The following is a 27,826-nucleotide window of genomic DNA, read 5'->3' as shown; positions in this document are numbered from 1 at the left end:
ACGAATAAATCAAAATGGTCAAAATGTTACATTTGTACAAAAAGTATTAAAAATGTTATAAATTACAAAAATTGAGCCCTGATATGTTTGTGAAGCTAAAATGCGGACGTCGGGGGCTTGAACTATTGAATATATCTTAACATGCTAGGAGGGTAATAATTGGAACGCAAAGTTATTATTTCGCAACTTCGGATCATTTTTAACATAGGAGGAAAGTATTCAATATATATAAAACTTTCTAATTCGAAAATTCCATGTGGATCGTGACTGTTTACTTTAAATTTTATAACAAATCGTGCTCGCGCGGTATAAATTATTTTAGCAGAGTAAATTAATTAAATACTATACTGAAACGTGTATCATTTATACTTATTTTTGGAGTGTTGAAGCGAAAAATAAATCGTTCACGCACGGCTCTTCAATATAGCCTGTTATATTGATCAGTCACTGCGGTATATTATGTATAAACTAGTGCGATCTAGAAAACTGTTAAGTATTAATGGTGTACACATTATCAGCGCGTGTAAACACACCGGATAACAATATTGTGTTGCAATCTATGTTAAGAACACGCTGTAAATACGTTTAACTTGCCAACGATATTCTAAGCTTAAACGGCGATTTAAAAAGAAATTGATACGGAATCATAAACCGCTGTGAATAGAGGAAATGGATTTTGTGTTTGAATTGGAAATCTAACGGCGCTCAAAAGTTGCGCATAAAGAATAAAATAGCGTGACACAGTTAACGTTTCTCGCTAACTGGAATGCGGTAGATTGGACCATAATGCATTGCGGTGCGTCTCCGCATGCGTGATTTTAGAAGTCGTGTCAATGTTTATAAACGGGAAGTGTGTACACTGAGCCTGAAATATCTTGTTATTATATCTATTTTGCGTTTTTGAAAACTGGAAAATTTAGGATACCATTCACAATGTCATCGGAAACGACGGACACGCATAAAGACTGGATTTTAGAGATTATAGATCAGTTGAGAAAGAGGAAAGCGCGACCAGATCTGGAGCGTATTACTCACTTTGTGGAGCGTAAGCACGGTATAGGGCGCAAGGAGACGGAAGCGCATCTTGAGACATTGGTCGATAAAGGAATCGTGATCAAGGTCGTTTATAAACGCGGGACAAGCTACAGAAACGCTACTAAATCACGGAAACGTTGTTTCGTGTCAAATGTGCTCAATTCTAATCTGGCTAGTTTTAAAATCAATGAGGCGGTAAATAACATATTAAAGGAGCGCGTTCCGGTGACCGTCGACGGCGACGAGGATGAGGACGTCGACGAGGAAGAAGAACCTATGCAAATTGACGAAGATTGTGAAGGGGTCAGTGCTAAAGAAATTGAAAAATGGTTGAAACAAAACGATGAAGATATTGGACCCTATCCGGTTCATTGGGCCGTACAACGGGAAGTAGATGCCGGGAGGTTATCTTGCCTTCAAAACGGAAATTTTGTTCCGTTCCGGGAAGAAAAAACACTAGATACATCTTCCTCTATTACAACTAGCGATCAGTGTGACAGTTCTCAGGGGACTTCGAAACCGCTGCTACAAAAGTCGATGAGTGTATTTGCGAAAAGGGGGCGTCCACCCAAGTTAAAAGTATGTAAATTAAAATCGAAACAGAAACGGTCGTGAAACACTCCTGTTTCTAATTATAGATAACTTTTAGTACATGTTTATCTATATTTTTTTTATGTCAGCGCTAGTTTCGACTAATATGTGTAAATATAGATATAGTTTATTAAAGACTGTCAACTGGTATACACCTGGTTATGTTACTTGAAGGACATTTAAAAATTTTAAATCATTTTTTACTAAAAGTATGTTTTCCGGTATGTAAATATGCCACTGTTCCTCTTTTATTTTTAGCTTAAATTTTTAATCGCAAACACGCATGAAACAGGCATATTTAGGTTTTATGAAAGTGTTTAATGTTGATAATAAATACCATAATTATGACAGTGTGAAAAACGCTTTAGGGACTTGCGCGTGACGTAACCTTTAACCTTCGAAACGTTTCCTGAACGACTGTTAAACGACACGCCTGATTTTAATACCGGGGCTTCCGTAGCGAAATGGTTAAGGATGCGATTTCATATTGTTTTGTTTCTCACCGTGTTAAAGTTCGAATTACAAATGACACCAGGGGAGTTATTTCATGCAGCTATTATGCCAGTATTCGTAGTTTAGAATCAGTCGTTCTACACAGGTGCCTGCTCACGAGGGGTTTCTTCATTGGTGTAATATTTAGATTTTATTTAAAGTATTTGATATATTTTGTTTAATGTAAGCAATGGTAACTGAAAAAAAAACACATTATCTGAAATTAGAATGAAGGAGCCTATCCCAAGAAGCTTATGAAAAAGGATTGAGAAGCCTTAGTTTGTTTTGTATTGTGTTCTCTTTAGATATGAATCTTTAGAAATATAAAATCTGCTTACTTTAGTAGAGCATTATGTCGCACGTGCGAATACTTAGAACGGCACGTGTATTTCCTTTAAACTTATAGTTTTACTGAATGAATCGCTCTCGGTATAGGATAGCGGGTTAGCACTGGTACAGAATCGAAGAGAACTGGTCAGGTGATTGTCTGTCTGTCTTTCTGTCTGTTTGACTATAAATACTGTCATAAAAACTGGTGTAAACAGTGCGATAAGAAAAACAAACACACTTTTCTCTAATGAATGTTCTTAATCGAACCAAATGCATTCCTGACGGTAATTTCTGATCGATTTTCGTACTATGACACCGCGCATTACTTCATAAATACACATAGTATTGCTTTCAATGAAAACAATCTTGAAATGAATTTGTAAACGCATAAAAGATATGTAAAAGAAATACGCAACAAAATGTACGCTGCAGATATTATACATACGGCAAATATTAAACATGTAAATACTGTATTAAACGCGACAAAGGTGGCTCTCTCCGTGTTATACCAAGCTCTCCGTGTTATACCAAACTTTCTCCATGTTTTTTTCCAAACTCTCTCCGCGTTATACCAAACTTACTGAAGATTGCCGCCAGGAAAAAAATTGCCGCCTGAACAATTAAATTGTCGCCGGAACAATAAAACAACATTAAAGATATTGCATCAATTGTGTTGAAATCCGGAACAAAAATCTTTTATTTTTATTGTTTTATCTTAATATGACGTCAGATTTAAATCTCCATTTAAATTATCTGATTCATGCTGGTTCAAAAATAACCCCCACAATCATTGGTGCGCCTACTTCCCCGTAATTACTTCCCTTCAATACATACACTTTCGAGTCCATTGTTATTTGTGGACTTTCATTTCCGTCTTTCATTTTTTAAAACTTTGTCGACTCATTTGTGTTCTTTAATTTGACTGAAGTGCACTTTTGTTATTAAAAAAAAACTTTATTTTTTAAAATTTTCAAATTTGTAGTTGTTGATGATTTTATAATTTTTTATTCTAGCTCCCGAAGTTCAATAGGAGTGTGAGTCTAAATTCAGTTAGCATAGCGAAAAAGCCGGAAGAGCCACCGGAGTCCGCCCCTGTGCCGGTCATGCCACCTCATCTTTGTGATTTCTGTCAACAGTCAAGGGAACAAAACAGTAAAGGACAGCCAGAGGAATTACTTTTTTGTAAAGATTGTAATGCTAAAGGTAAGATATTTATACAATACTCGACCCTATATTGTTTACACAGTATGCGTCACTTGACGACTTTCTAGCTTTACTGATGGAGGGAGATCTCGTTCTGTAAGCTAGCTGGAAAGCTATCACAGAGGAAATAATCTAAAGTCTTTGTCAGGATTCGAACAGCGGTGAGGGGCAAGTGGTTTGATGTCAACAACCGTATCATAACCACTCTGCCACGGACACCCTCAATTAGAATTTTTAATGAAGTGTCCCTATTCATTTCAGTTAATTTTCAAACAGTGATAATAAATCTAGTCATGTTAAAGGTAAATTTCGCGTTATCTTTCCTTCATTATTTTCTCTTGCGTTTAGTAACTAAACTTAAGTTTTTATTCTACAGTTTTATTACTATTATTTTATTACGTTTCATACTTTTATGGATTCTTACTTCCTGTCTAGTATATATTAATTCTCAAATTCTGTCAAACCACGCAGTCCTTCCTGAGGAAAAGAACTATAAATCTTGCTTACAATATTGGGAATATGTTTGTTTCAATTTGAAGTACGAAATACATAAATGTAATGGGGACTAGAGCGGAAAACAGACTTCTCTGTTAACATAACTTTCATACATGCCTGCCGAAGGTTCTATTTACAAATTTAACTTTTAGAGTATAAATGATGAATTAAAAAAATTTAAAGACACAAACAGATGATTACTGATGCTGTACATTACCGATCTTCTTGCCTAGTTCACTTCCTATTCCTCTGTTCTTATTTGAGCCGTGTCACGACAAAACCAACATAATGGGTTTGCGACCAGCATGGATCCAGACCAGCCTGCGCATCCGCGCAGTCTGATCAGGATCCATGCTGTTCGCTTACAGACCCTATAACAAGTAAGGAAACTGATAGCTAACAGCATGGATCCTGATCAGACTGCGCGGATGCGCAGGCTGGTCTGGATCCATGCTGGTCGCAAACCCATTATGTTGGTTTTGTCGTGACACGGCTCGTTTTATTAAATGAAAACTTGATCAAAATAAGCTGGCGCCTGAGATATTGGTATTTCGTTTTAATGAATTTATTTACTTTTGTTGGTTTGTCATATGTTTAAAGAGGAGCAACATGTGTGATGTAAGCTTTTACTGTAATCCATTCTTTTAATTCTATTATGTTTCAGCACATCCCTCGTGCATGAATTATGCACCAGAACTAGCAGCACGTGCACGGAACACACACTGGCAGTGTATTGATTGTAAGACGTGCTGTATATGTTCCGACCCTGGTGAAGCGGTAAGTTTAATCAAAGACGATTTTTTGTGAGAAGACAATTGAATATGCATGAGCTATACTCTCGTATTGACGACACTCCAGTCTGCATGACGATAGCCGTAGGATGATAGTCGTTCAATCTATGGGAAGCCGTTTATACATCAATTTATCGGACTTTTGTCGTGTCATAGACAACAATATATTTTTTATGGCCGAAAAGTTTTCATTCACACGCACGGTTTAAAAGCGCAGCGGGTTATAAGATATACCTGATATTCGTGCTTTATAGCCGCCGTTGTTGACGAAATTTATTTCAAATATACATGTTTTAAATAATGTTTTGTTCAGGATAAAAATGAAAATCTCACAAGTTTTAAATTGCAAAATGATTTATACTTTTAGATCCTATTTATTCAAAGGCCACTTACATTTTAGAACACTTGTTGAAATGTTACAATGCCATTGTAAATTTTGTTCTGGTTGTTGTAAGTAAGCATGCAGTTATATTTCATATTTCACGTGAAATTTTTCACACGTGAAATTTTTCACGATTTAAAAATCAAAGTATTAAAATTTCGACATCATATGGACTGCACATGGATGCAGATTTAACCTTAGACGATGTTAATTGCCAGTTTTTCACCTTTTAAACGCTGCTGGATCTGTGCGTTTTGGATCCCGTCCGTGCGTTATATAAGGCCCGTCAGTGGTTTAATGTGTACCCCTATGTGCGATAAATAGTGAAACTCTTTATCTGTATACGTATGTATGTAAACCTGGTGAGTTTTAAAAAGATATTTGATCCACCATTTATCGTATAAACCAGGATAATTTCGGGACATCCCGGATATCATCGGAAATTTGACCATATTTTGTTTGCTATATTGAGTCACAAATAATACATATATTTAATATAATAACAGTGTGCTTCGGGTAATATCATCCTTAGTTGTTGATTAAATTGACACATAAATAAATTTAGGAGTAAATGTCTTATGTTTTTCGTCCTTGAATGTTTATTGTTGAAAATATAGGAAAGAACTGAAAATATATTCTACTAATAGATTCACTGTCCACAGATCATTGATTAGTACTTTTACGCATGGCGTCAAAACCAAACTAAACAATTATACAAACTTTCTGTTTTTGATTTTTTCAGGACTCCATGTTATTCTGTGATGCCTGTGATAAAGGTTATCATATGATGTGTCATGTCCCAAAAGTAGACGACAAGCCACAAGGTACCGTCATTTTATTATAGAATTGTATTATAGGTTATATGACCGTTTATAATACTGCACGTTTGCAACGTCGTTTTTCATTGGATAAAAAATTACGGCTGTCAATTTATGAAGAAATCTCACTTTTTTCACAAAACAAGAGTTTGCTGTATTATAAATTCGTTATTAATATTCCTGCCAGGTTATATGACCGTTTATACACGGTTGTTTGCAATCAAAGCCTCACTTTCGGCTAGGGTTATATTTCCAAACAACCGTTTATATAGGGTCATATAACTTGTCAAAATCATTATTACTAATATTGTAATTGGGTTCATTTTCTTCTGGTAATGGTATATAACTTATCAATATCACTAAGTTAAATGCGTAAGCAGCCGACACGCGATAACGAACAGTAATCTTAGGGTATCGAATTGAGTCTCCAGTGTCTCGGTCAGGTTGAAAAAGGTTTTGAAAAAAAAACTGATCCTGACACACTGCCTCCGCCCAGCACACCCTGCCTCCGCCCAGCACACTCTGCCACCACCCAGCACACTCTGCCTCCGCCCAGCACACTCTGCCTCCGCCGAGGACACACTGCCTCCACCCAGCACACTCTGCCTCCACCCAGCACACACTGCCTCCACCCAGCACACTCTGCCTCCGCCCAGCACACACTGCCTCCACCCAGCACACTCTGCCTCCACCCAGCACACTCTGCCTCCGCCCAGCACACACTGCCTCCGCCAAGCACACTCTGCCTCCGCCCAGCACACACTGCCTCCGCCCAGCACACTCTGCCTCCGCCCAGCACACCCTGCCTCCGCCCAGCACACTCTGCCTCCGCCCAGCAAATTCTCCGCCCAGCACACTCTGCCCCCGCCCAGCACACACTGCCTCCGCCCAGCACACTCTGCCTCCGCCCAGCACACTCTGTCTCCGCCCAGCACACCCTGCCTCCGCCCAGCACATTCTGCCTCCGCCAAGCACACTCTGCCTCCACCCAGCACACTCTGCCTCCGCCCAGCACACCCTACCTCCGCCCAGCACACCCTGCCTCCGCCCAGCACACTCTGCCTCCGCCCAGCTTTATATTTAACATGTTGTGCAATGCTCATATTTAAATGTTGGTAGAAACTAGGAAAAATGTTTTTTTTTGTTTTTTTGTTTTTATATGGCCAGAAACATAGCGCTACATATAGGGTCGTCTGTTCGTCTGTCCATTTTTCACAAAACTTATGCGGACTTAATCTGAAAAACTACTGGTTCTCTTCCATCCAAACTTTTCAGGAATGATAAGTATTAAGTCTAATTGCACATGTCATCGGCATTTTCCGTTAAATGATTTTGGTCTGAGTTACGGCCCTTTCATATATTATAAAGTTTTTCTGGATACCAGTAATGCAATAATGAATGAAACTTTATAGGATTGACCGGTAATCAAGTACCCGGTACTTGTGCATATCACACATTTTTTCTGTTCGAATGAACTTTGGCTGAGTAATGATCCCTGAACTGAAAAAAAAGCTTTTTGGCCTGTTTATGATCTTTCAGTCTGTTTTTACACAAAAGCGCAAAATGCTACAAAATAGCTACAAAATAGCCACGGCATATTGGGAACAATTTGTCCGATCACCCCTCAATACAACTGCTTAATTGCCTATCATCAGGCGACACATGTGGTCACTGATCGTTCTTGTTTATCACGCAAGCTGTGTTTTCTTATAGCGTGTAATTACATTTGAACAGAAACTCCTATAACTGACTATTTGAAAATTGTTCAGATTTCCGTCTCAAGTCACAAGATTTAATCAAGCAATACCGGAAGTGACGTTATATAGGAAGTCTCCACGATTACTCAGCAATTTTTTATTGTTCGTACGCGACTGAAAATGAATATGAGATGTTAATAAAATTATGTTAGTAAGACCTTTATAGTTTGTAACAGTTGAATTATTTTAATGTTATTTTCTCAATTTATAAAATTTACCCCTCAAATTTATTTGTAGGTAAAACATAATACCTTTTAAGATAGAAAATCAAGCGTAAAAATAGTTCATAAAAGGTTTGAAAATCAAGCGTAAGAATAGTTCACCTTTTATGTTATATTTGAAATCGTTAAATCTATGCATGTAGTGTTATTTATGGACAGATATAAGGAAATAGCACCCTCTCGTTAAGCAAATCAGAAATAAATTATAGATTCTATTTATATAATAGACTAAACTATTGAACTGAAGTCTTGCTACATAGAGAAACTGGAGTGTTGTATCAACTGATGTAAAGAAAATGTTTAAAGATATTAGATATCTGATAATTTATATTCCCTATTTGTAAGTATTCTTGATAACATTTCAACATAGATCTATGTGGTGCATTTTTCATTGCATATTGAGGTGTATTAATTTGCCGTAAGAGCGGTCAAGTTGAAAGAACAGTAACTCTTTCATTAGACATCGTGACACTTAAATATCTTTATTTATCACAATGTTTTCCTACTAATTTAGTATTTAAACAATAAAAAGTAGTTCTTAGAAATAATATCGCACGCTGTCAATAATATATCACTTAATAAAGTACAAACATTGTACATACTGGCAATGCACAGTTGTACCTTGTTGTAGATTTTTTAAGTCTGGCGTTCCTATGGTTAAAATTGATGATTTAGGGTAATGCCTAATATGGTGTTTTATTACTGCACATAATAACTTACATCATTATAACTTGATATTCAATGTCTACTTTCAGGGAAGTGGGTTTGTAGTGAATGCGTTAATGACGGCGTTGATATTGATGACGTCGAAGAAAACAGTTACCTCGCCGTGATAGATAGTACCGTCAAATCCACCGACTCAGGTAAGCTTCGTGACACTGACATGTCGTGTATAGAGTGGGGTACCATAGAGTAACGGGCCCCTCCTACGGTGTTATATTCCGGCCACCATATGTAAATGAAGTAATCTGAACCGCGAAAAAAGAACGAAAGTTCGAAGACGAAAACGCGAAAGTACGATGATTATAATACTGTAACACGATTACAAAAACAGGAAAAAATGAAAGATTTAGTAGCAAAATTGCTTGTTTTTATCATCGTGATTTGGTGTTTTATGCGTTTCAGATTACCTAATTTATAGGCGATGCAAAGGTGATGGCCCGAACGCAACACCGTATTCTCCAGCGTACCGTAAATGCTTCTCGTATTCCTTCTTTTTGCAAAATTTACGTTACTCACTCCGCTTGCTCAATATTTATCATACCATTGTTAGCACTTCAACTATGAGCGTATGAGCAGTCTTTGCGATAATTTCAATTAACAAGAATAGCACGTGAAATAGTGTTTACAGCCTTAAAATTTGTATTACTACTAAACTTTGTACATATTACACTGCTAGTTTGAGGGAATTGTTGTAGTTTTTATAGCTTTCTGTAGAATAAGATCATAGACTAGTTACCTCCTGTGTTTTTCTACGGGTTTTAATTTACAAAATTAAAGTCCGTGTTTTTCTAACATGCTGAAATGCTTGTAATACCGGTTCATTTTATATGAATAAAGAATATGTTCTATTCTGTTATGTTAAAAATGCTAGAAATTCACCTTAAATCTGGAGAAATACATACATATGGTGCAGAATTATTTAAAAAGTACGCCGATCATAGGCGAATCTTTGACCAGAGTATACGGTGTATATGAATTACCGGCGCTAGTATGTTTGTAGCAGACTAATTTCCAGGCAGTAATTATATCAATTTCCTACCCTTAAGTAAATCTTTATTGTGCATAAAAGGGCGGACGGGTCCTCACTAAACGTCAAGAAAAACGCTTCACTACAATAAAACTTTAAACTATAAAGCTTCGATTTGAACTCGTGTTTTTAAGTTGTAAACTAAGACCATAATGTGTGTTACCATCATAATAAGGTTTTTTTATTAAAAGTTGCCAGCAATGTTTTACTAAGGCCCTGCGTTAAATGGATATTGAAAACACTATTTATAACTATAACCTGCTTTGACTTTTTCAGAATCCTTTGCAAGCACTCGAGATAAAAATAGGTAAGTCAAGTTTTGAATAACGAAAGTTAGGTATCATGTGAACTGAATGAAATCATCGAACAGGAAATTGATTGGTCGTTGCTATCAGTACCGGGACCATCCGACCAGGCCTTCCATGCCGTCGACCAGACACTATATTGTTGATAGCTCAGCATTTTGATACTGAAATTCCTTAAGCTTTGAACGGACTGCTTCCATTTCAAAGCAAGATGAATCTATTACAGTATTATTATTATTATTATTATTATTATTATTCAGCAGACTAAACCATCGATGTTAAAGTCTTACTTTTCAAATGTTTGTACAAATGTGTATTTACTATTTATAGTTCGCTTATGAATATATTGTTAATGCATATCAATGTACTGGATGAAAAAGTCATGGGAAAGCGCGAAGTTACCAGGTTTCTTTCCTTCTTTTGTCTTTCTTTTCTGCTTTCTTATCTTCTTTCTAATCGTCTTTCATTTATCCTTCTGTCTTTTTTGTCCATTACTTGGCGAATCTTTACTTTCTCGTATTTTTGCAATGTTTTTTCAGTTGTGTAAGCCTAGCTCCTGGAAGCATTCATTAGTTTCATTGCTATTTTTATTTTCATATCAGTCTTATTTATTTATTTTTTTATTTATTTATTTATAGCATAATTATGACTTTATTATCATATATTCCCCCAGTGAGAGTGAGGTCCCACCAGAGCTATACCCAAATGCAACAAATTGGTCTATTACGGATGTTGTCAGTTACTTTCAACAAAAAGGTTTCAACGATTCAGCCAACGCTTTTGAATCACAGGTAACTTATATAAAACATGAAATATGAGCCGTGCCATGACAAAACCAACATAATGGGTTTGCGACCAGCATGGATCCAGACCAGCCTGTGCATCCGCGCAGGCTGGTCTGGATCCATGCTGGCCGCAAACGCACTATGTTGGTTTTGTCGTGACGCGGCTCATATATAGATCCGATTACAAGAGTGCGAAAAAGGATTTTACGGCGATATTACGCACAATATTAATCCAGCAAAAATATAAATATATCAAGGTCATACATCGCTTAATTAAGTATGAATGACAAGAAGCTTGTTGTTATAAGCAGAGATATCCATGGAGTATGCGCCATTTTTACCGCGCTGACAAGAAGGGAAAAAAATATGCAAAAAAATATGGACCGTAGTTTGAACATGTACTTACAGACTGAAACTAACATTCTGTTAATTATTAAGAACACACTCTTTATGTCTGTCTTACAGAGAGTTTTTATTTTCAAAACTTCGCATGAATTCGGCATTTATCGTTATTTTTAGTGTCTGACTTTTTATCAAAATTTCCTTTTAAGAGTAGGCAGTGGTTTTCAAACCAATCAAAATTGAGCCGCGTCACGAAAAAACCAACATAATGGGTTTGCGACCAGCATGGATCCAGACCAGCCTGAGCATCCGCGTAGTCTGATTAGGATCCATGCTGTTCGCTATCAGTTTCTCTACTTGTAATAGGGTTTGTAAGCGAACAGCATGGATCCTTATCAGACTGCGCGGTCTGGATCTATGCTGGTCGCAAACACATTACGTTATTTTTGTCGTGACACGGCTCATATGTCATTTTGTCTTTATTTCAGGAAATAGATGGTCAGTCCCTGCTGTTACTTAAGAGGTCAGACGTTCTACAAGGTTTGTCACTAAAACTTGGCCCCGCCCTCAAAATTTACAACCACGTGATGAAACTACAAACCGCGGGGCAACCGATAGGCAACGACTGACCACTTCCGGTTGAACACTTCCGGATGAGTTAATTCGGCTGATGATATTCCAATGTTGTTCCGTTCCTTACTGTGATTAACTTCTGAAGAAATTCCAACATTTTTTTTTCGTTTGGATGTTGCCATTACTGCCATTGTTCACGCTGTTACTGTTGTTTGTGTTCATTTAGTGTTTTCATTGAGGTATTGTTATCACACAAACAATGTGAAACCTTTATTATTATACATTATTGTACATAGATATGATCGTTTTTGATATGGAGTGTCCAGTATCATTTTTTATAATGTCAAGATAAAAGCACGACAGTATTCATTTAACAGACAATAATATGTAGATTGCGTGATTTAATTTTCGGTCTATGATTTAACTGGTGGTATGACACATGGGCTACAAAACATTGCCACAAGTTTCCATTACTACCATGTATGAAGATTATTACATATATAGAGGATATTGAATGAGTGTAAGTTCAATACTGAATTTATTGCACGAGTTGAATAAAATTATATTATGCGAGCCTCTGGCGAGCATAATATTATTTTATTCAACGAGTGCAATAAATTCAGTAATGAACTTACACGAATTTAATATTCTATTTATCACATACCCAAAATAAATACCGTTTAAACTGAAATAAGAGTCATTTTTCATTGACGCGCCTATAGTAAACGCTAACATTTAGCGCGTCTTTACACTATGTTTGTATAACGCTAATGACGTCACGTCAAAATATATGCACGGCCGTGCAATACCATTTTTACGGAGTCGCAAAATCGGCACGGGTGTGTGATAAATGAAACATATTTCATACACCTACAGATAGTATAAACTTGTTCCAGATACTTATATTTATTCGGAAGGTATTGGTTGCTGCTCTGTGTCATACCAACGCTTTCATGATTTTTTTAGAAAGCACGAAAAGTGCCGAGATTTTACGAACCTTATTTGATCGTTCGGATGCGTAAAGAAACAACTGCGTTAGACATCTTCGCTGATGGACAAAGATGCTTAAGAAGAATGCAGTTGTCTATTAAATTTTGATATACCACATTTGTTAGGTTAAATTTTATTTATACATGAATTTCAGATCTGCTCTATTGTTTGTCATTGAAGCTCTAAGTGTTGTCCGTTGCCGAATGGTTACGGTCCTTAACATAAAAACGCTGAAAGTTCGAGACTCACCAGCGACTTTGAAGCTTGTATGTGTGGAAGCTATCCAGGTTCAACTCAGGCCCGTTCGTGCCTGAAATAATGCCAGAAGGGGCTTTTGAGGTCTTCTTCCATCAGTAAAACTGGAAAAATCGTCGTAAAATGACCTATACTCTGCTGGTACGACGTAAAATCAAACCAAAAATGATAAGCTCATTTAAAAATGATAAGCAAATAAGGATCGGTCGCAAAATTATAAAAGCTGTATGGACACTTGATTTAGAAAATATCGTCTTTTTACCATTTTCCATCTTATATTTACGTAAGAGAGTGTCAGAGATCCCCGATTTATAGTACAGAACCAGTGTCGGTTGGAATATCTTAGTTAACACACTTAACTGTTACAGGTATTATGTCAAAACACTAACTGTTACACAATATTAGTACATGTACTTAGTAACATGTTTAAGTTGACTTTTTAATCCGAGACGAAATAAGACTCCGCTCCAAAAATCTGAATATACAAATCTATGCAATTTCATCGTTTCATCAAGTCATGCTATTTTCTTTTGTTGTGTAAAATGATGAAATTTAGACGATTTCTTGAGTTTCATTAAATCTATGTGATGGGGGAATTATTAAGGTTTATTCTTACAATATATTTGTTGTAAAATATTTCTTTAATATAGTTACGAAAGCGTTTTAGATTTATGTCACATTATATAGTTGATATTCATATTTCATTTTTACATATATCAATTGGCCCAGTTAACATAGTAAACATATTTTTGAGTCATCAATAAGAAATGTTAAACTTATATCCCACGGGATTATAAGCTAAATTTCTCCGTACTGTTTAGTTATGTATGCATCGTTTAGTAATGCATGCATCATTTAGTTATGCATGCATCAATTAGTTATGCATACATTATTTTACTGTTGACCACTTTATGCTAAAATAGTTTTGCTTGTGATCTGACACGAGATACTGACCAAAATATAAAACATAATGTGTTGATACTGTACTGTTAGGTGACATAGAGGTGACATTGGAGACATATTCATTAATCAGCCGCTCCATGACAAAACCAACATAGTGCGTTTGCGACCAGCATGGATCCAGACCAGCCTGCGCATCCGCGTAGTCTGATCATGATATATGCTGTTCGCTTACAAACCTTATAACAAGTAGAGAAACTGATAGCGAATAGCATGGATCCTGATCAGACTGCGCGGATGCGCAGGCTGGTATGGATCCATGCTGGTCGCAACGCATTATTTTGGGTTTTGTCATGGCGCGGCTCATTTATTTTTACTACAAAGTGTGGACCTGTTGACTATCAACTTTTAGGGTTAGTCGATTGTTAATACTTGTTCACCTAATAGTTTAATATGTTCCCTCTGTGACACAATTTTCCCGACGATTTTTGTAATCGAGTTGTTTTAATTAAGTTTGATGAAGTGATTGCATCTAGAATAAAATGTAGCAAACTAATATCAAATACCTTTTTAATCAAGTTCTTTGCTAGTTTTTTTTAAACAAGTTCTATGCTAGTTCTGTATTTGCATTACAAAATTATTGACTGTTGCTAACTTATTTTACTCTTTTACTTGAATTTAAGCTACTATGTCGGAGTTTCTTTTTAAAAACTGCTGTGTTGACATTTTTTGCACCTAAGAACTTCCTAATGTAAGCTAATTTTAAATGGAACTGTTCGATGTTTTAGCAGTTTCCCTCATATCTTCTGTCAAGTTCCGTGACATATCAACATGTACTTAAACGATATATTACTAGTATTGTATTGAGATATGCAGTCATGCATGCATTTATGTTGTTAATGCATGGTTGTTTTTTATCACCCTTTCAGTTTTTTTTTCTTCTTATCAGTATTCTATTGGGAAATTAAATTCTGATTGAAATAAAGAAAATTGTAAATGTTTAAAATGAGATGATGAAGAAGGTTGTTCATGAATAGTTTATGTTTTGAGTTGTACTTAAATTTTGCAAACTAGACCCCGTGTTTGACAAGGTAGGTTATAGTACAAATGTATTTTCATTTACAAATGTATTTTTTTTTTTTTTTTTGGTAAATTGAAAAAGTCGATAAAACTGGTATACTATTGTCAGTTATAAAGATTTAATGACAGGTTATATGGTCTAGTATATACGGTTCTATGATTATATGACCCGAGCGGCTTAGTTATAGATAGTTTTATTCTGGTAAAAAAAAAATGTCATAAAACAACTACAAATTCAATGTCAACATCAAGAGATACATGTAAACATGAAAGTGCATGTGTTGATGCCATATATTCAATACCAAGGATGACACAAAAAGAAGGCATAAGCCGACTTATTTTCATTGTGGTCCTTAGAATTGATCATATGACACCAGAAAGGCAAAATATTTACTAATTATTAAGTATTGCACATAAATTATTCAATTACAATTTCTTATATCAATTATTGCACATAAGTATTTCCATCACAGAATTTATCACACATGTATTATAATCATAATTATTTATGACGAGGGTCATATAAACAACCTTTTATATTCGGTCATATATCCTGCCAAAAGCTTTTTAATGATTTAATAATACAGTACAATTACATTATTCAGGAAAATCGAAACTTTATTTGTTAATTTTACATTAGTCGTGTATATAGATTATAAACACTTCACGATTATCCAATGAAAATCAACTTTACAAACGTGCAGTATTATTATTATAAAGTGAGACTAGTTAGATAATTGTTTAATACATGATTGTTAGAGAAGATTTTTACAACCTGCTGGATTAATTTATTTTGTTATTCGTTTAATTAGTATTGCACTACCGTGATTTGATTAATAAACTATCCCTTTCAGTCAATATGATAATTTTAAATTTAAGACAGTATCCATATAGGATCAGCCAAACTATTCCTAGAGAGCAGAGCAAGAAGAAATTCGCCATTTTAATATTATAACTTGTAATCAACTATAAATAAATTATATATTGTAATTAACTGCCTAATGATTTGATTTCCCTTTCTGTAAAGCGTATTAATGTATATATGAGCCGCGTCACAACTAAACCAACATAGTGGGTTTGCGACCAGCATGGATCCAGACCAGCCTGCGCATCCGCGCAGTCTGATCAGGATCCATGCTGTTCGCTTACAAACTCTATAACAAGAAGAGAAACTGATAGCGAACAGCATGGATCCTGATCAGACTGGGCGGATGCGCAGGCTGGTCTGGATTCATACTGGTCGCAGACCCATTATGTTGGTTTTGTCATGACGCGGCTCAATTATGTCCTTGTTCGTCGATACGTCCAAATATTTTTGTTCACCCCCCCCCCCCCCCTTACATTGATTATGATAACTGAGATAAAAGGAATCACTTTTATATTCACTCATTTCTCATAATCAGAAGTCATTGTTATTTTACGTATCTTTTAATAAAGCAGTTAGTAAAAGTGACGAAATTGCATAATTTGTTTTTTGATAAGTAGATGTAGATCTCTAAATTGTTCACATTTATAAGTTGTTATTTGTTTGTTGTTTTTTTTCTCAAATATTAGGGAAATCGTCATGTTTCTGTTCTAGGTAACTAGTATGTTTTCATGCTGTGAAAGTTTTAAGTTATATGTTAATTTCGTTAAACACTGATTTGGATAAAACTTGAAGAGAAAGAAACAAAATTTATGTTGTTTTTATTTATGTTTGTTTTATTTTCTTTTTCAAATATTAACGACTATATAATTGGACGATTGCATTACATATTTAGCGGACGGGCAATTTTTATGCATGTGTGCACATTTTAAAAATGGACACATGTTAGATTTAACTCGAATACAAAAGTATAAATTATTCTGAATAAATGCACAATAATTTCCATAAATATTCTGTCAAATAACTGTTGTCGTATACATTTATTTCACTGTGTTCAGACTATTCCATTTGTAATGTGATTTTCTGTGACCTTCTTCTCGTTCTTATGAGCAATTTTATCACTCAGATCAGCGTTCATTGTTTCCGGAAGTCCAAACGTTCCAATGACACAGACCACCGATACTCCCCCGCATACATAGTAGAGTAAGCCGGGTATATACGCATCCTTAAAGATCATTGTTTCAATACAAATACAAATGTACATAAAAGGCAAAGGGTTTCCGACTGAATCCGCTCTAGGAGAACTGCACGGGCACGACGTTAGCGTTTATTATTTCAATAAGCTATTTTTAAGTCTTTTTGTAGGCTAACTAGACCGCTTCTTCACAATGTTACAAGTATGTTTTACTACGAAATAGTATGTGGATTTATATCAGATAAAATGCAAATGTGACATCAAACAAAAAAGTTTTACGGTACTCAAAACACGAAACTGGTTCTTTTAGATTCACTTTGACCGAATTATTTAACTGTTTATATGTTCGTGCAATATTAAAAATATTTAAACTACGTGTCGGTTGACGATGTAATTAAGTATATCAACCAATGAAGAAATGTTCACACTTACCAAGTAAACTAACTGGGGCCCAATCATAGCACCAATCCTACCCATCACACTAAGGGAGCCGAATCCAATATTTCTACAAGAAAACCACAAACTTTGATCAAATGATATAACTACACTCCTGGCAATGAATTTGATAAATATTATAATACTGCACGTATATAAACGCTGTTTGCAATTTAACCCTCGCCTAGCGGCTCGGGTTATATTTAAAAACTGCCGTTTATATAGGACCATATAACCTGTCAACAATCTTTATAACTAATAATATACATGTACATAAAAAGGAATCGAAAGGGAGACCATGATAAAAAAAAACATGGCTAACTAAACACAGAACATTCTCCATAGTGAACGTTTAAGAACTCTACACAATGTCATACATTAATCATTAGTGTGCTTAGATACATATATACCTATATATACATGTATTTTGCAATGAGCTACAAAACAACCTGTCCCCTTTACGTCGAACAACGATCTATGTAAACACAATATATCCTTGGTAACTATACTTCTCAGAATGGAAACATGTCACAGAAGGTGTAACACCGCTATAGATGGTTATTTTTGCTTTCTTGCCTTCTGTATGTAACACAGTTTTGCTCTTTTGCTTATGGTCTTTCACAGGTGTTAGGAAAATGACGTTTATAGTTTAATCCATGGAAGGGTATAATACATGTTTGTTAAACTAAGAGCACAGTCTGGAATCATTCGGGACTGCCTCGGCTATTATCTATAATATCCGAAGACTGACGGAAAGGGCCGAGTAGTTGCGATTGAGTCTGGAATTTGCTGAACACAAAAATGAGGCATAGAACTATGAAAAATGGCTGTGTAATAAAAAAAACAAAAAAGATAAAAAGTTCGAACCCACCTGACAACGGTTGGATACAGCTCAATGGTCATCGTCTGTACAGGACCCCAGGCTGTCGTGATTCCAATATTTGCTAATAGGGCGAATCCGTTAGTGAGAGCATCTCGATTCGGTGCATCTTAAACCCATAAAAAATGCATTGTAAACAGTATGCAAGAATATCTTACTAGAATATTTAGTTTAATCTACCAGCGTACCATATCGAGAAATACAGCTAAAGATCTGTTTTAATTGACTACGAATCTCGCTGTACAAATACATTGTTTTAAAGAAAATAACCTTTAAAATGTTGCCATGCATTCTGTATGCCTCCAGATAAGCCAAAATATTTCAAGAAAATCAAACTTGAGGAAAAATATACTAAATTTTAAGAAAGGTAAAAATATTGAACTTATAATTTACATGTAAAGTGCGATTTATGACTGGTCTTAAAGTATTATCACTATATTTCTACTGCATAACTAACACAGTAAGAGCTTCTTTTGCATAATTGACATCTTTTTGGTAATTTACGTTTGCAGAGTGTAACCTAACATCTTTGTTCACTTTACAATAACTTACTTTTAGATATATACAACAAATTCAATGAAAATTAACCATTTTGTTTTAAGTCGACACTCTCTAAACTTCGAAACCATATACGATAGAATACATAACATAACCGAAATAAGTTTGTAGTACAGCTATAACAAAGTCCCTGTATTACTTGAGACAAGAAAAATAATATGATTAAATGACATGTCAACATACCAATTGTTTGCACTATTCCGACAATGAAGCCGCTAATACCAACAGTTGTATAACACAGCATGGCCGTGAGTCTCCGCCCGAACCTTTATTGATATCAAAATAAAATTATTCAATTTGGTAAAAGCAATAATCATAATAAAATACACCGTGTGCTGAGGCTATCTAGTAAGCTTACAGAAACTTGGTGGTTCTCCCATATATCTTTGAAATAGTCGACATATGTGTGCACAAATGTTTCAGCTATGCAAATGTATTTAACATTTCCACATTTATTCCTGTTTCGATACGTTAATTATAGTTAAGACAGCACATCTAGTTTTTGATGCGGTACGATTTAGAGCACGTCCCTAACGTGATAAATGCATCAAGCTTGTTCATCACTAAGATCATATTCGTTCTGCGATGTTGACCAATATTATACTGCCCAATTAACTCATCTCTTGATTGTTTCATGCTGACTAATTTGGAGAAGTTCCTTTAATGTTCAGGAGATTTCAATTATGAGATTTTGATAACAAAAAATACAAGAATTAGGCTATCAGAAGTATAGAGCATGGTCAGGCAACACGGATGTGCACGCTAGCCTGGCTTTATCTTGATGACAAAGGCTGATCACTTCCGGTTCTAACAGGTTAAAGGTCAATATTGATACCTGTTTTGAAGCCAAAGAGCAATTCCTTTTGACGGTATACCGACAAGATTAAAGAGAAAGAAGTTGAAGAAAATGTTCCCTGACAAAGCCTGGATTCCATATTTGATGCCATAAGACACCAAGCCCAAACCCATCCTGAAATAAGGAAAACATTCTTTTTTAATCAAGTTGTTCAATGATAGTTGCAGTTCGTTATGGTACGTTATACTTGTGTTATGTTTTAATTAGTGCACATACAGAGAATTGACCTAACACGAGCATCCGAGTTCTCTAACTACATAACAGTAACATAACATCTTAATAAGATTATATTGAATTCTACAATAGGAAATAAAAAATATTTTAACGCATTACCGTAGAACTCAAGATATAAAAATCAAGAAGAAAACAAATACTTGACATCATGGCAGAACGTGTTCTTATTAGACTTTTGCAGCTTACTCCGATGCGGACAGCGGTCAATGGACTACTGATAATTTTCAGGGGTTTTCTCAAAATAATAATACTGCACATACTGGGATTCTACATATTACCTTTTTTTTTTTTTTTTTTTTTTTTTTTTTTTTTTTCGCTGTAACTTTTATTTAAAATAATAAAAAAGAATGGAACTTAACCCAAATAATTTTGGGTTCTTAATACACGTAAACATTCCTTTATCAAACATGAAATTAAACATTTGACCGTAGAAATGTGTCTTTAAAGTAGGACATTATAAGAGGAAAAAATCGTGTAGACAACTCAATTTACCGGACATTTGGTTCATTTTTTTTTAAAGTCGTGAATTGAAATTAATCTTTAAATAATCAGCAAGGAAACTACGACTATTGAATGGCAAGGTTAAGATACTGGACAAACCCAGTATGTCACTAAAAAAGATATGGCAGCCATGCTTGTTACGAAGAGGCCAATATAGGGGTGCAATTGAACACTATTAACTCAATAAACGTATTGATTCTTCATGACCCTTAAATGTATGAAACATTTTGATATTAAAATGGAATTCTGTTCTTTGTCATACATGTCATCATGTCTCATGTTGCAAAAGTCATAAAATCTTTTTTATTTACATATCATGTAGAGTTTCCTCCCATGGGCGTAACTCATTTCCTTATATGTTTTTTTAATTTGCTTTTCTTTGTAAAAGACAACAATGAGATACTGTTAGGACTAAATAGTAAATTTAAAATTACTTTTTATCATTAAAATATGTTACGATTGTCTCCTAAGGTAACGTTGAGAAGAATAAAATGTAAAACCTATATAAAAAACCCATTAAGGGCCTCCATATTCGGGCCTGCGCAGAACAGATTATTCCCCCGCATGACCAGGTCATGAAGTAACTAGTAAACAAAATGGCATGTAAGTAAATAAAGAATGGTATCAACAATATTTATCTAAGAGTGGTTTTGTTGTTATTTACTTTGAAATAGAATGTGTGTGTACGATTCAGACTGTATGATTTTTTAATTGAATCAAAAAATAAAGCACTATTCGGCAGGAACAGCTTTTGTCTGGTAAACTGATTGTCCGGCCAGTATAGATGAGAAAGTCCGATGTTCTGAACTTTGACTCTTTTCAGTTTACAACCATTTTGAGAAATTCCCCGCAACATTTGTTCGTTATCAGATGTCCACTGTCCGTGTCAGAGTAAGCTGCAAAACTCTATTTGGCAGAAATCGATAACAATCAAGAAAACATCTACTTTATATTGACAACAAACTTACCAATTAAATATTGAGAGGACAGTGTTTCGAATAAGAGCTTTTGATCTAAACAAGTCAACAACGGTGTATTTCCGGTCTTTTTTCACTTCCGGTTTCTCCATAAGATGGCCGACATCCACCTTATGGCGACGATTATATTTGGCGACTTTGTTGATCACTTCCAGCGCTTTCTCAGTCTTGTCGTGACCGATATACCATCGGAAGCTTTCGGGAATGATACTGCAGTAAAATAAATACACTTGATATTGTCTGAATACATCTTCAAAATAAAAACTTGTGAAAATTCGATAATCATCGACAAACCCAGTGCCTAGCAGTCCGATGAACCTTATCAAAAGACCCCGTACAGTAAAGGAGATGTTTAAGTGTCATAGAGGCTTCTTATGGAGTTATATTAAATGAATACAAACGGATATTGAAATACCGTAATACGTTAAACAGACTGTAGATACCACTATCGAAGTCAATCTTTCTTGTCAGTTCTTGGAAAACCGGACACAATGTACATTTTGTTCCTTGTTTCTATGGTTTCACACAATCATCGCGCAGATTGTTTTGTAAAGAAAGAAAACAACTTACAACCATGCAAGCAAGCATGGAATACCCATGATGCTGATAAGAAGCTGCATGTATCTCCAGTCCTGTAAAAGCCATGCACATAAAGCAAACACACAGCCTTCTATTGGCCATGACGGGAACCCGACAATCCAAACCCGCCATTTTGCTAGCGAGAATTCGGACAACAAACTGTACTGTGTCGTCAGAAAAAATCCTGCCCCCATGCCAACGAAAATTCTTGCGACTGCAAACATGACCCAGTTTACTGACAAGAATCCGACAAGGTTGAAAACTATTATTAGGACCATGGATGTGAAGAATGGGGGTTTCCTACCCACCAAGTCCGCTAATTGTCCAGCCATGATGTTTCCGGCGAGCAGTCCCGCTACTTGAAGCGTCATTATTAGACTTGGGATATAGTCGAGTTCGCATACTAATCCAAACTGGAAAAATATTTGAGCCGCGTCACGACAAAACCAACATAATGGGTTTGCGACCAGCATGGATCCAGACCAGCCTGCGCATCCGCGCAGTCTGATCAGGATCCATGCTGTTCGCTATCAGTTTCTCTACTTGTTATAGTGTTTGTAAGCGAACAGCATGGGTCCTGATCAGACTGCGCGGATGCGCAGGCTGGTCTGGATCCATGCTGGTCGCAAACGCACTATGTTGGTTTTGTCGTGACGCGGCTCATTTGTGTAAACTTTATTGAATTATATATAGATCCAATCTGACTGAAGTTCAGACCTTCTTATGTTTAGAAAATAGATATCAATTTTGAGTCCTATGCTATAAAACTAACTTTAGGACTAAATGTACTTGCACGTACATTTTTGCAGACCTTTCAATAATCGTCATATATTTTTTGAATTTAGACTTTGTATCAATTCACTCATCCTAGGAAGTTGAGAAATGCAATAAAATGCATGCTGTTTGACAATGTTTAAATGCATTGCTAATCGGAAAATGAAGATGTAACATAGTGGTAAAAGTTATTTGAAAAGCAAAATTGTTTCTGATTTTGGCTCAGACTTTGAACTTTCTACAAAGCGGAACTCTGATGACGTCAGTTGCACAAAGAGTTGAAAAAAAAATGCAACCTACCTCACTGACAACTGTTTTAAGATGGCCCTCAAAAACGAAATTTGAACATTTCGTGTCATTGAGAATGGTACACGCTTTATATGGGCATATGTTTATCTCAGACCCATTGTGCACAGTCTGGCACGAGGAACTGTTGTTTAGAACGATAGTGTCTGTACAACGCCATGGCGGAGTTGCCGAGATAATAACAGTTGAAAGAGTACTGAAGCAGACGATTGATTTAATCACGTGCACAATAACGCTCATACGGATTTGATAACGCCCACATCCTCCAAGCTCCTCTATGATCTTGTCCGGTTTAGCTGGAGCATCCATCTCAATTTTGAATGTCACGTGATACACGCAGCTGATATTCTGTTCCTTGCAATATAGTTACATTGTTTTGCAAAGTATGTTGGGTTTTTTCCCATCAAAATATGAGTATTATATTTCATGAATGATTAAATAAAAATATCCATCCCCTATCCTTTACATTGCATTCATCCCTCAGTTGTAAAGCCACATCCAATAATTCATTCATTTAAAATTTATTTATTTATCTATTTATTTATCTATTTATTTATCTATTTATATATATTTATCGAAAAAGAGTAACACTATAAAATATGTATACAGAAAAAATATAAAACAAGAGCTTACCTTACAACTGATCCTTTTGTCTTGATAAAAAATTCTGAACCTGACATAATTAACTGTTCCTTTTCAACATATACTATCTTCATTTGTACATCACTTAAAGAGTGAGAAATTCACCGGCATGACCAAATTTAAATTTACTTATTCAAAAGCATAATAGTTGATTATAAATCTTACTTTTTATGAATAGATTACACCATTGTCTAGTTTAGTTTCGCTGCATTAACTTCATCTTAAATGAATGCTCCTAACCTTTGGAGAAATGATATCATGGGGGTCCAATCGGTAGGCCTGATACAATACTATATATATTCTGTTTTAAAGATGTAGCAGATCCTTACACTGTTGAAAATACGATCTGGGTTCACTAACAATTATCATCATTATATCGTCATCATCATCATCATCATCATCATCATCATCGTAATCATCATCATCAACAAAAACAACAGTTATAACTCGAAGTCACGTCATATTGCATTATTTGATTCAGAATAACTTTCAGACAAATATTCTAGCTAAATAATGAATGCCGTTATACAATTTCCATTTAGAAATAAGTTCACAATAAATGAGAATCATAATTTTTGACATGTGCACACTTTTTAGTCCAAAAGTTTATCCGAAAAGGGGTAGTTTTTTTGACTTTTGATCCCAGGTTCAACCCAAAAAAAGACACCGTTGGGCTAAAAGATGATATTTTTTTATAGAAACTTTCGGTGCCCCTTAGATTTGCAGGCCATTGAAATCTAGAGTTACTTTAAACAGTTCGCTGTAAATTTGAATGTAAATGCGGCATATCGATGGTAACGAACGTGTTGCGTAGAAAAAAAAAGACGCTGTTGAACAATACCCAAACGGTAACGTTAAGAACCATATACGTACAACTCAACTTTGAAATGCACAAATTAAAGCAAATTGATGTTATTATTATTATTCTTCTTATTATTATTATCATTAGTAGTAGTAGTAGTAGTAGTAGTAGTAGTAGTAGTAGTAGCAGTAGCAGTAGCAGTAGCAGTAGCAGTAGCAGTAGCAGTAGCAGTAGCAGTAGCAGTAATTATTATTATTATTAATATTATTATTCTTATTATTATTATCATTAGTAGTAGTAGTACTAGTAGTAGTAGTAGCAGTAGCAGTAGTAGTAGCAGTAGCAGTAGCAGTAGCAGTAGCAGTAGCAGTAGCAGTAGCAGTAGTAGTAATTATTATTATTATTATTATTATTATTATTATTACGTAGGGCCTACACTGCGTAAATTTGTACTATTTCTAAAACTTATTAATCGATATCAATCAACTTTGCAACTTCAATAGCATAATAATTTTGCATTATACTCTTAACTTATTATTGCATTTTGATCATTTCAAATGGACTTATCGACAATGAAAATTCACTGTTGAGTTCACAATATGCACAATATCTACTAGCAAATCCAAATAAAAAGAAGTGTCATTACAATGGGCACGTCGTCTTATTACCAAGAGCAGACTGGGCATCATTATTTTACAGATGAATCATTTTTCAACCTGTATGAAAATGATGTTCGCAACACGCCTCCAGATTAATGTTAATTTTCATTAAAATTTTGGAAATGTATTTAAAAGTTAAATAATGTTAGGTGATCAAATAAAGGAATTAGCATATTGCAATCGCCCCTTACAATCCACGAAAATTACCAAAAAAGTGGTCAAGATATGCAAAAACAGCCCTTATACTGCGTTAGTAACGCAGTAGAAATAGGGTGATAAAATACTGCAAAATCGGTGTTAATTAAATCCGCACATGTAAAATATGAATTGGATCTTGAATGTTTTACCGTTCTTAAAAGTTTAGTGCATTTTTCTCAATATTGATTTTCCTGAAATATTTGGCTCATCTGGAGGCGTGCAGCTTTAAAAGTTCAGAGTGACTGTATTGTATAGAAGGCCATAGATTTTGCGTCGAATCCGTTGTGATTTTGGGAGGGATCGCTATGACGATACAACCAACGGAATACACCTCACACATTAAAAGCGTAGCATGCGGCTGATGCAGGATGGAGCACCTTGTCACAGAGCACCGTGAGATATCATGGCATTGTTGGCCAACCATCAGATCGACGTGATACCATGGACCGCTTGATGTCTGGATCTTAATCCATTTAAACATATTTGGGATATTTTGAGCAATATAGCATTTAAAAATTTGAACTGAAACGTGAGAAAGTGAGTGTTACACCATCTATTGAGATTTAAATGATGACATACTGTTTTCAAAATGGTCTACTTATGATCCACGTCTTGACAATTAAATCTGATTTTACTTGATATGCTGTTGTTTCCTTGTGTCATATAGTAGAAAATTCTTACATGTTACATCTTATGACAATTTGTTTTACTGTAAGTTCATTGTTTGTTTGCCTTCTTGTTTCAGAGCGTTAAAATATGTGAACTAAGGGGAGCTCAGTATTCATTTTAACATTTTAAGGGGACAAACTTTATCGCATGATTTGAATCTTATTTTTTATTTTGATTATCTATTTATTTATTTTATTATAATTTTTTGTTCGCCAGTGTTATCAATTTGATCCCATTATGAACTTAGACTGCTTCGAAGAAAGTGTAGGCCCTGCATAATCAATATCACATAAATGTGTACGCAGTATCTTGATTTTTTGAGAGTGTACGCAGTATCGTAATGTCTATTTCCTGTAAATAGTTCGTTTTAAGACATTTTTCGTAACTTGTTACAAATGAAATATTAGAAAGATTGAAAATATATTTATGAAATAGATTCTACATCAAATAAACTAACTCCCAGTTGTTTCAAACTTTTAGTTTAATCGGCAATTTCTCAATTTCTGTAACATTTCAACGCTTGGTGTACGCAGTATCCAGAATCAAAATCGAATATAACTCAAAATACTGACGAGAAAGGGAAGACCTGTGTCAAGGCATTTTGAATATTAAAACTAGAAGTAAGGACATCTTCTTTGCAAAAGAAATTAAATTCAAATCTATTCTGATTGTTTTACAGGACTCGTTTTTGTTTAAAATACTTGTTGAAAAAGTGTTCGCGGTATCAGAATTTTGAGGCTACGCGCGCATTTTATGTAAAGCAAAAATTAAATTTAAAGAAAAGAAATGATTTTAAAAACGCAATTCTGTCACAGTAATGTGTATGTCTATCCATATACAGAAAGTTTAAATTGAATTCTGTCAAAGTGGACTTTGAACGTAATGTGTGATTAGAATGTGCAATATTATGATATTGATCTTCTGTCTTGAAAGTGTCAATTTAAAATTGTTTGAGACATTCAAAAATTTTGAACTTTGAACTTTGAACTTTGAACTTTGAACTTTTATTTCAAATTCTAGGCCTCTGAGAGGCATCAGAACACAACATATTAAACATGAACAAATGACGTAATACAAATTTGCTATATAACATGAACAAATGACATGATACAGATTTGCTATGACTAGATAAACAGAAAATTATCATATCAGACTAAATTTGAGAAATATCAGACACTGAGCCATTTCTAACACATAGGTGATAAAAATACATGTTAGCCTTAAGAAACATAATATTATACTACACAATACTATTTACTATCAAAATGTATACATATATTACACAACCTCGTTTATCATTTGAAAACATGCATTACTTTCCTGCAATAAACAGCAAGTTTAACAATTCTTTGTTCACTTATGGCCAAATTTGGCATAGTGGACTAATTCGCTCTTGAAATGTATATCTATAACTCTACATTTACTACTTTGCCTTAGATTTAAGTTGCCTAAAATGCGCAACTATATATTTTAATAATTACTATAATTACATCTTTATCTTTTATTGGATCATAACTAGAGTAGAGATAAAAGAGTGGTCCGATGTTTGCTTACAGTTTAGGTAGAAATATAGATGCGTCACGAAGAGCCGACAATGAATC

At 35.0% G+C, this 27,826-nt stretch overlaps 2 protein-coding genes across 3 annotated transcripts; one reads left to right on the top strand and one right to left on the bottom strand.

The window, feature by feature from the left end:
• The first annotated feature begins 257 nt into the window (after positions 1 to 257).
• LOC132728819 (histone acetyltransferase KAT6B-like) lies at positions 258 to 16,800 on the top strand. The gene is made up of 8 exons (XM_060714490.1): positions 258 to 1,614; positions 3,462 to 3,651; positions 4,811 to 4,923; positions 6,062 to 6,143; positions 8,871 to 8,978; positions 10,142 to 10,172; positions 10,844 to 10,961; positions 11,786 to 16,800. The coding sequence occupies exons 1-8, from the start codon at positions 934 to 936 to the stop codon at positions 11,924 to 11,926; spliced, it is 1,464 nt and encodes a 487-aa protein (XP_060570473.1). The 5' UTR covers positions 258 to 933; the 3' UTR covers positions 11,927 to 16,800.
• Positions 16,801 to 16,815: 15 nt separating this feature from the next.
• LOC132728818 (organic cation transporter protein-like) lies at positions 16,816 to 23,977 on the bottom strand. 2 transcript variants are annotated; one of them, XM_060714488.1, is made up of 9 exons: positions 23,889 to 23,977; positions 23,250 to 23,609; positions 22,167 to 22,588; positions 21,588 to 21,806; positions 19,864 to 19,998; positions 19,212 to 19,294; positions 18,462 to 18,579; positions 17,588 to 17,660; positions 16,816 to 17,185 (listed from the first exon to the last, which is right to left on the bottom strand). In XM_060714488.1, exons 2-9 carry the CDS (start codon positions 23,562 to 23,564, stop codon positions 17,015 to 17,017), a joined length of 1,536 nt encoding a protein of 511 aa, XP_060570471.1. In that variant the 5' UTR covers positions 23,565 to 23,609; positions 23,889 to 23,977; the 3' UTR covers positions 16,816 to 17,014. The 2 variants fall into 2 exon arrangements, with proteins under 2 accessions (XP_060570471.1, XP_060570472.1); XM_060714489.1 differs by having other exon boundaries at positions 23,250 to 23,603; positions 23,889 to 23,928.
• Positions 23,978 to 27,826: the final 3,849 nt, after the last annotated feature.

This window comes from Ruditapes philippinarum, unplaced genomic scaffold (assembly GCF_026571515.1).
Source record: "Ruditapes philippinarum isolate M1 unplaced genomic scaffold, ASM2657151v2 ctg898_1_1_1_1, whole genome shotgun sequence".
Classification (NCBI taxonomy): domain Eukaryota; kingdom Metazoa; phylum Mollusca; class Bivalvia; order Venerida; family Veneridae; genus Ruditapes; species Ruditapes philippinarum.
This window is presented reverse-complemented; position numbering and strand designations above follow the sequence as displayed.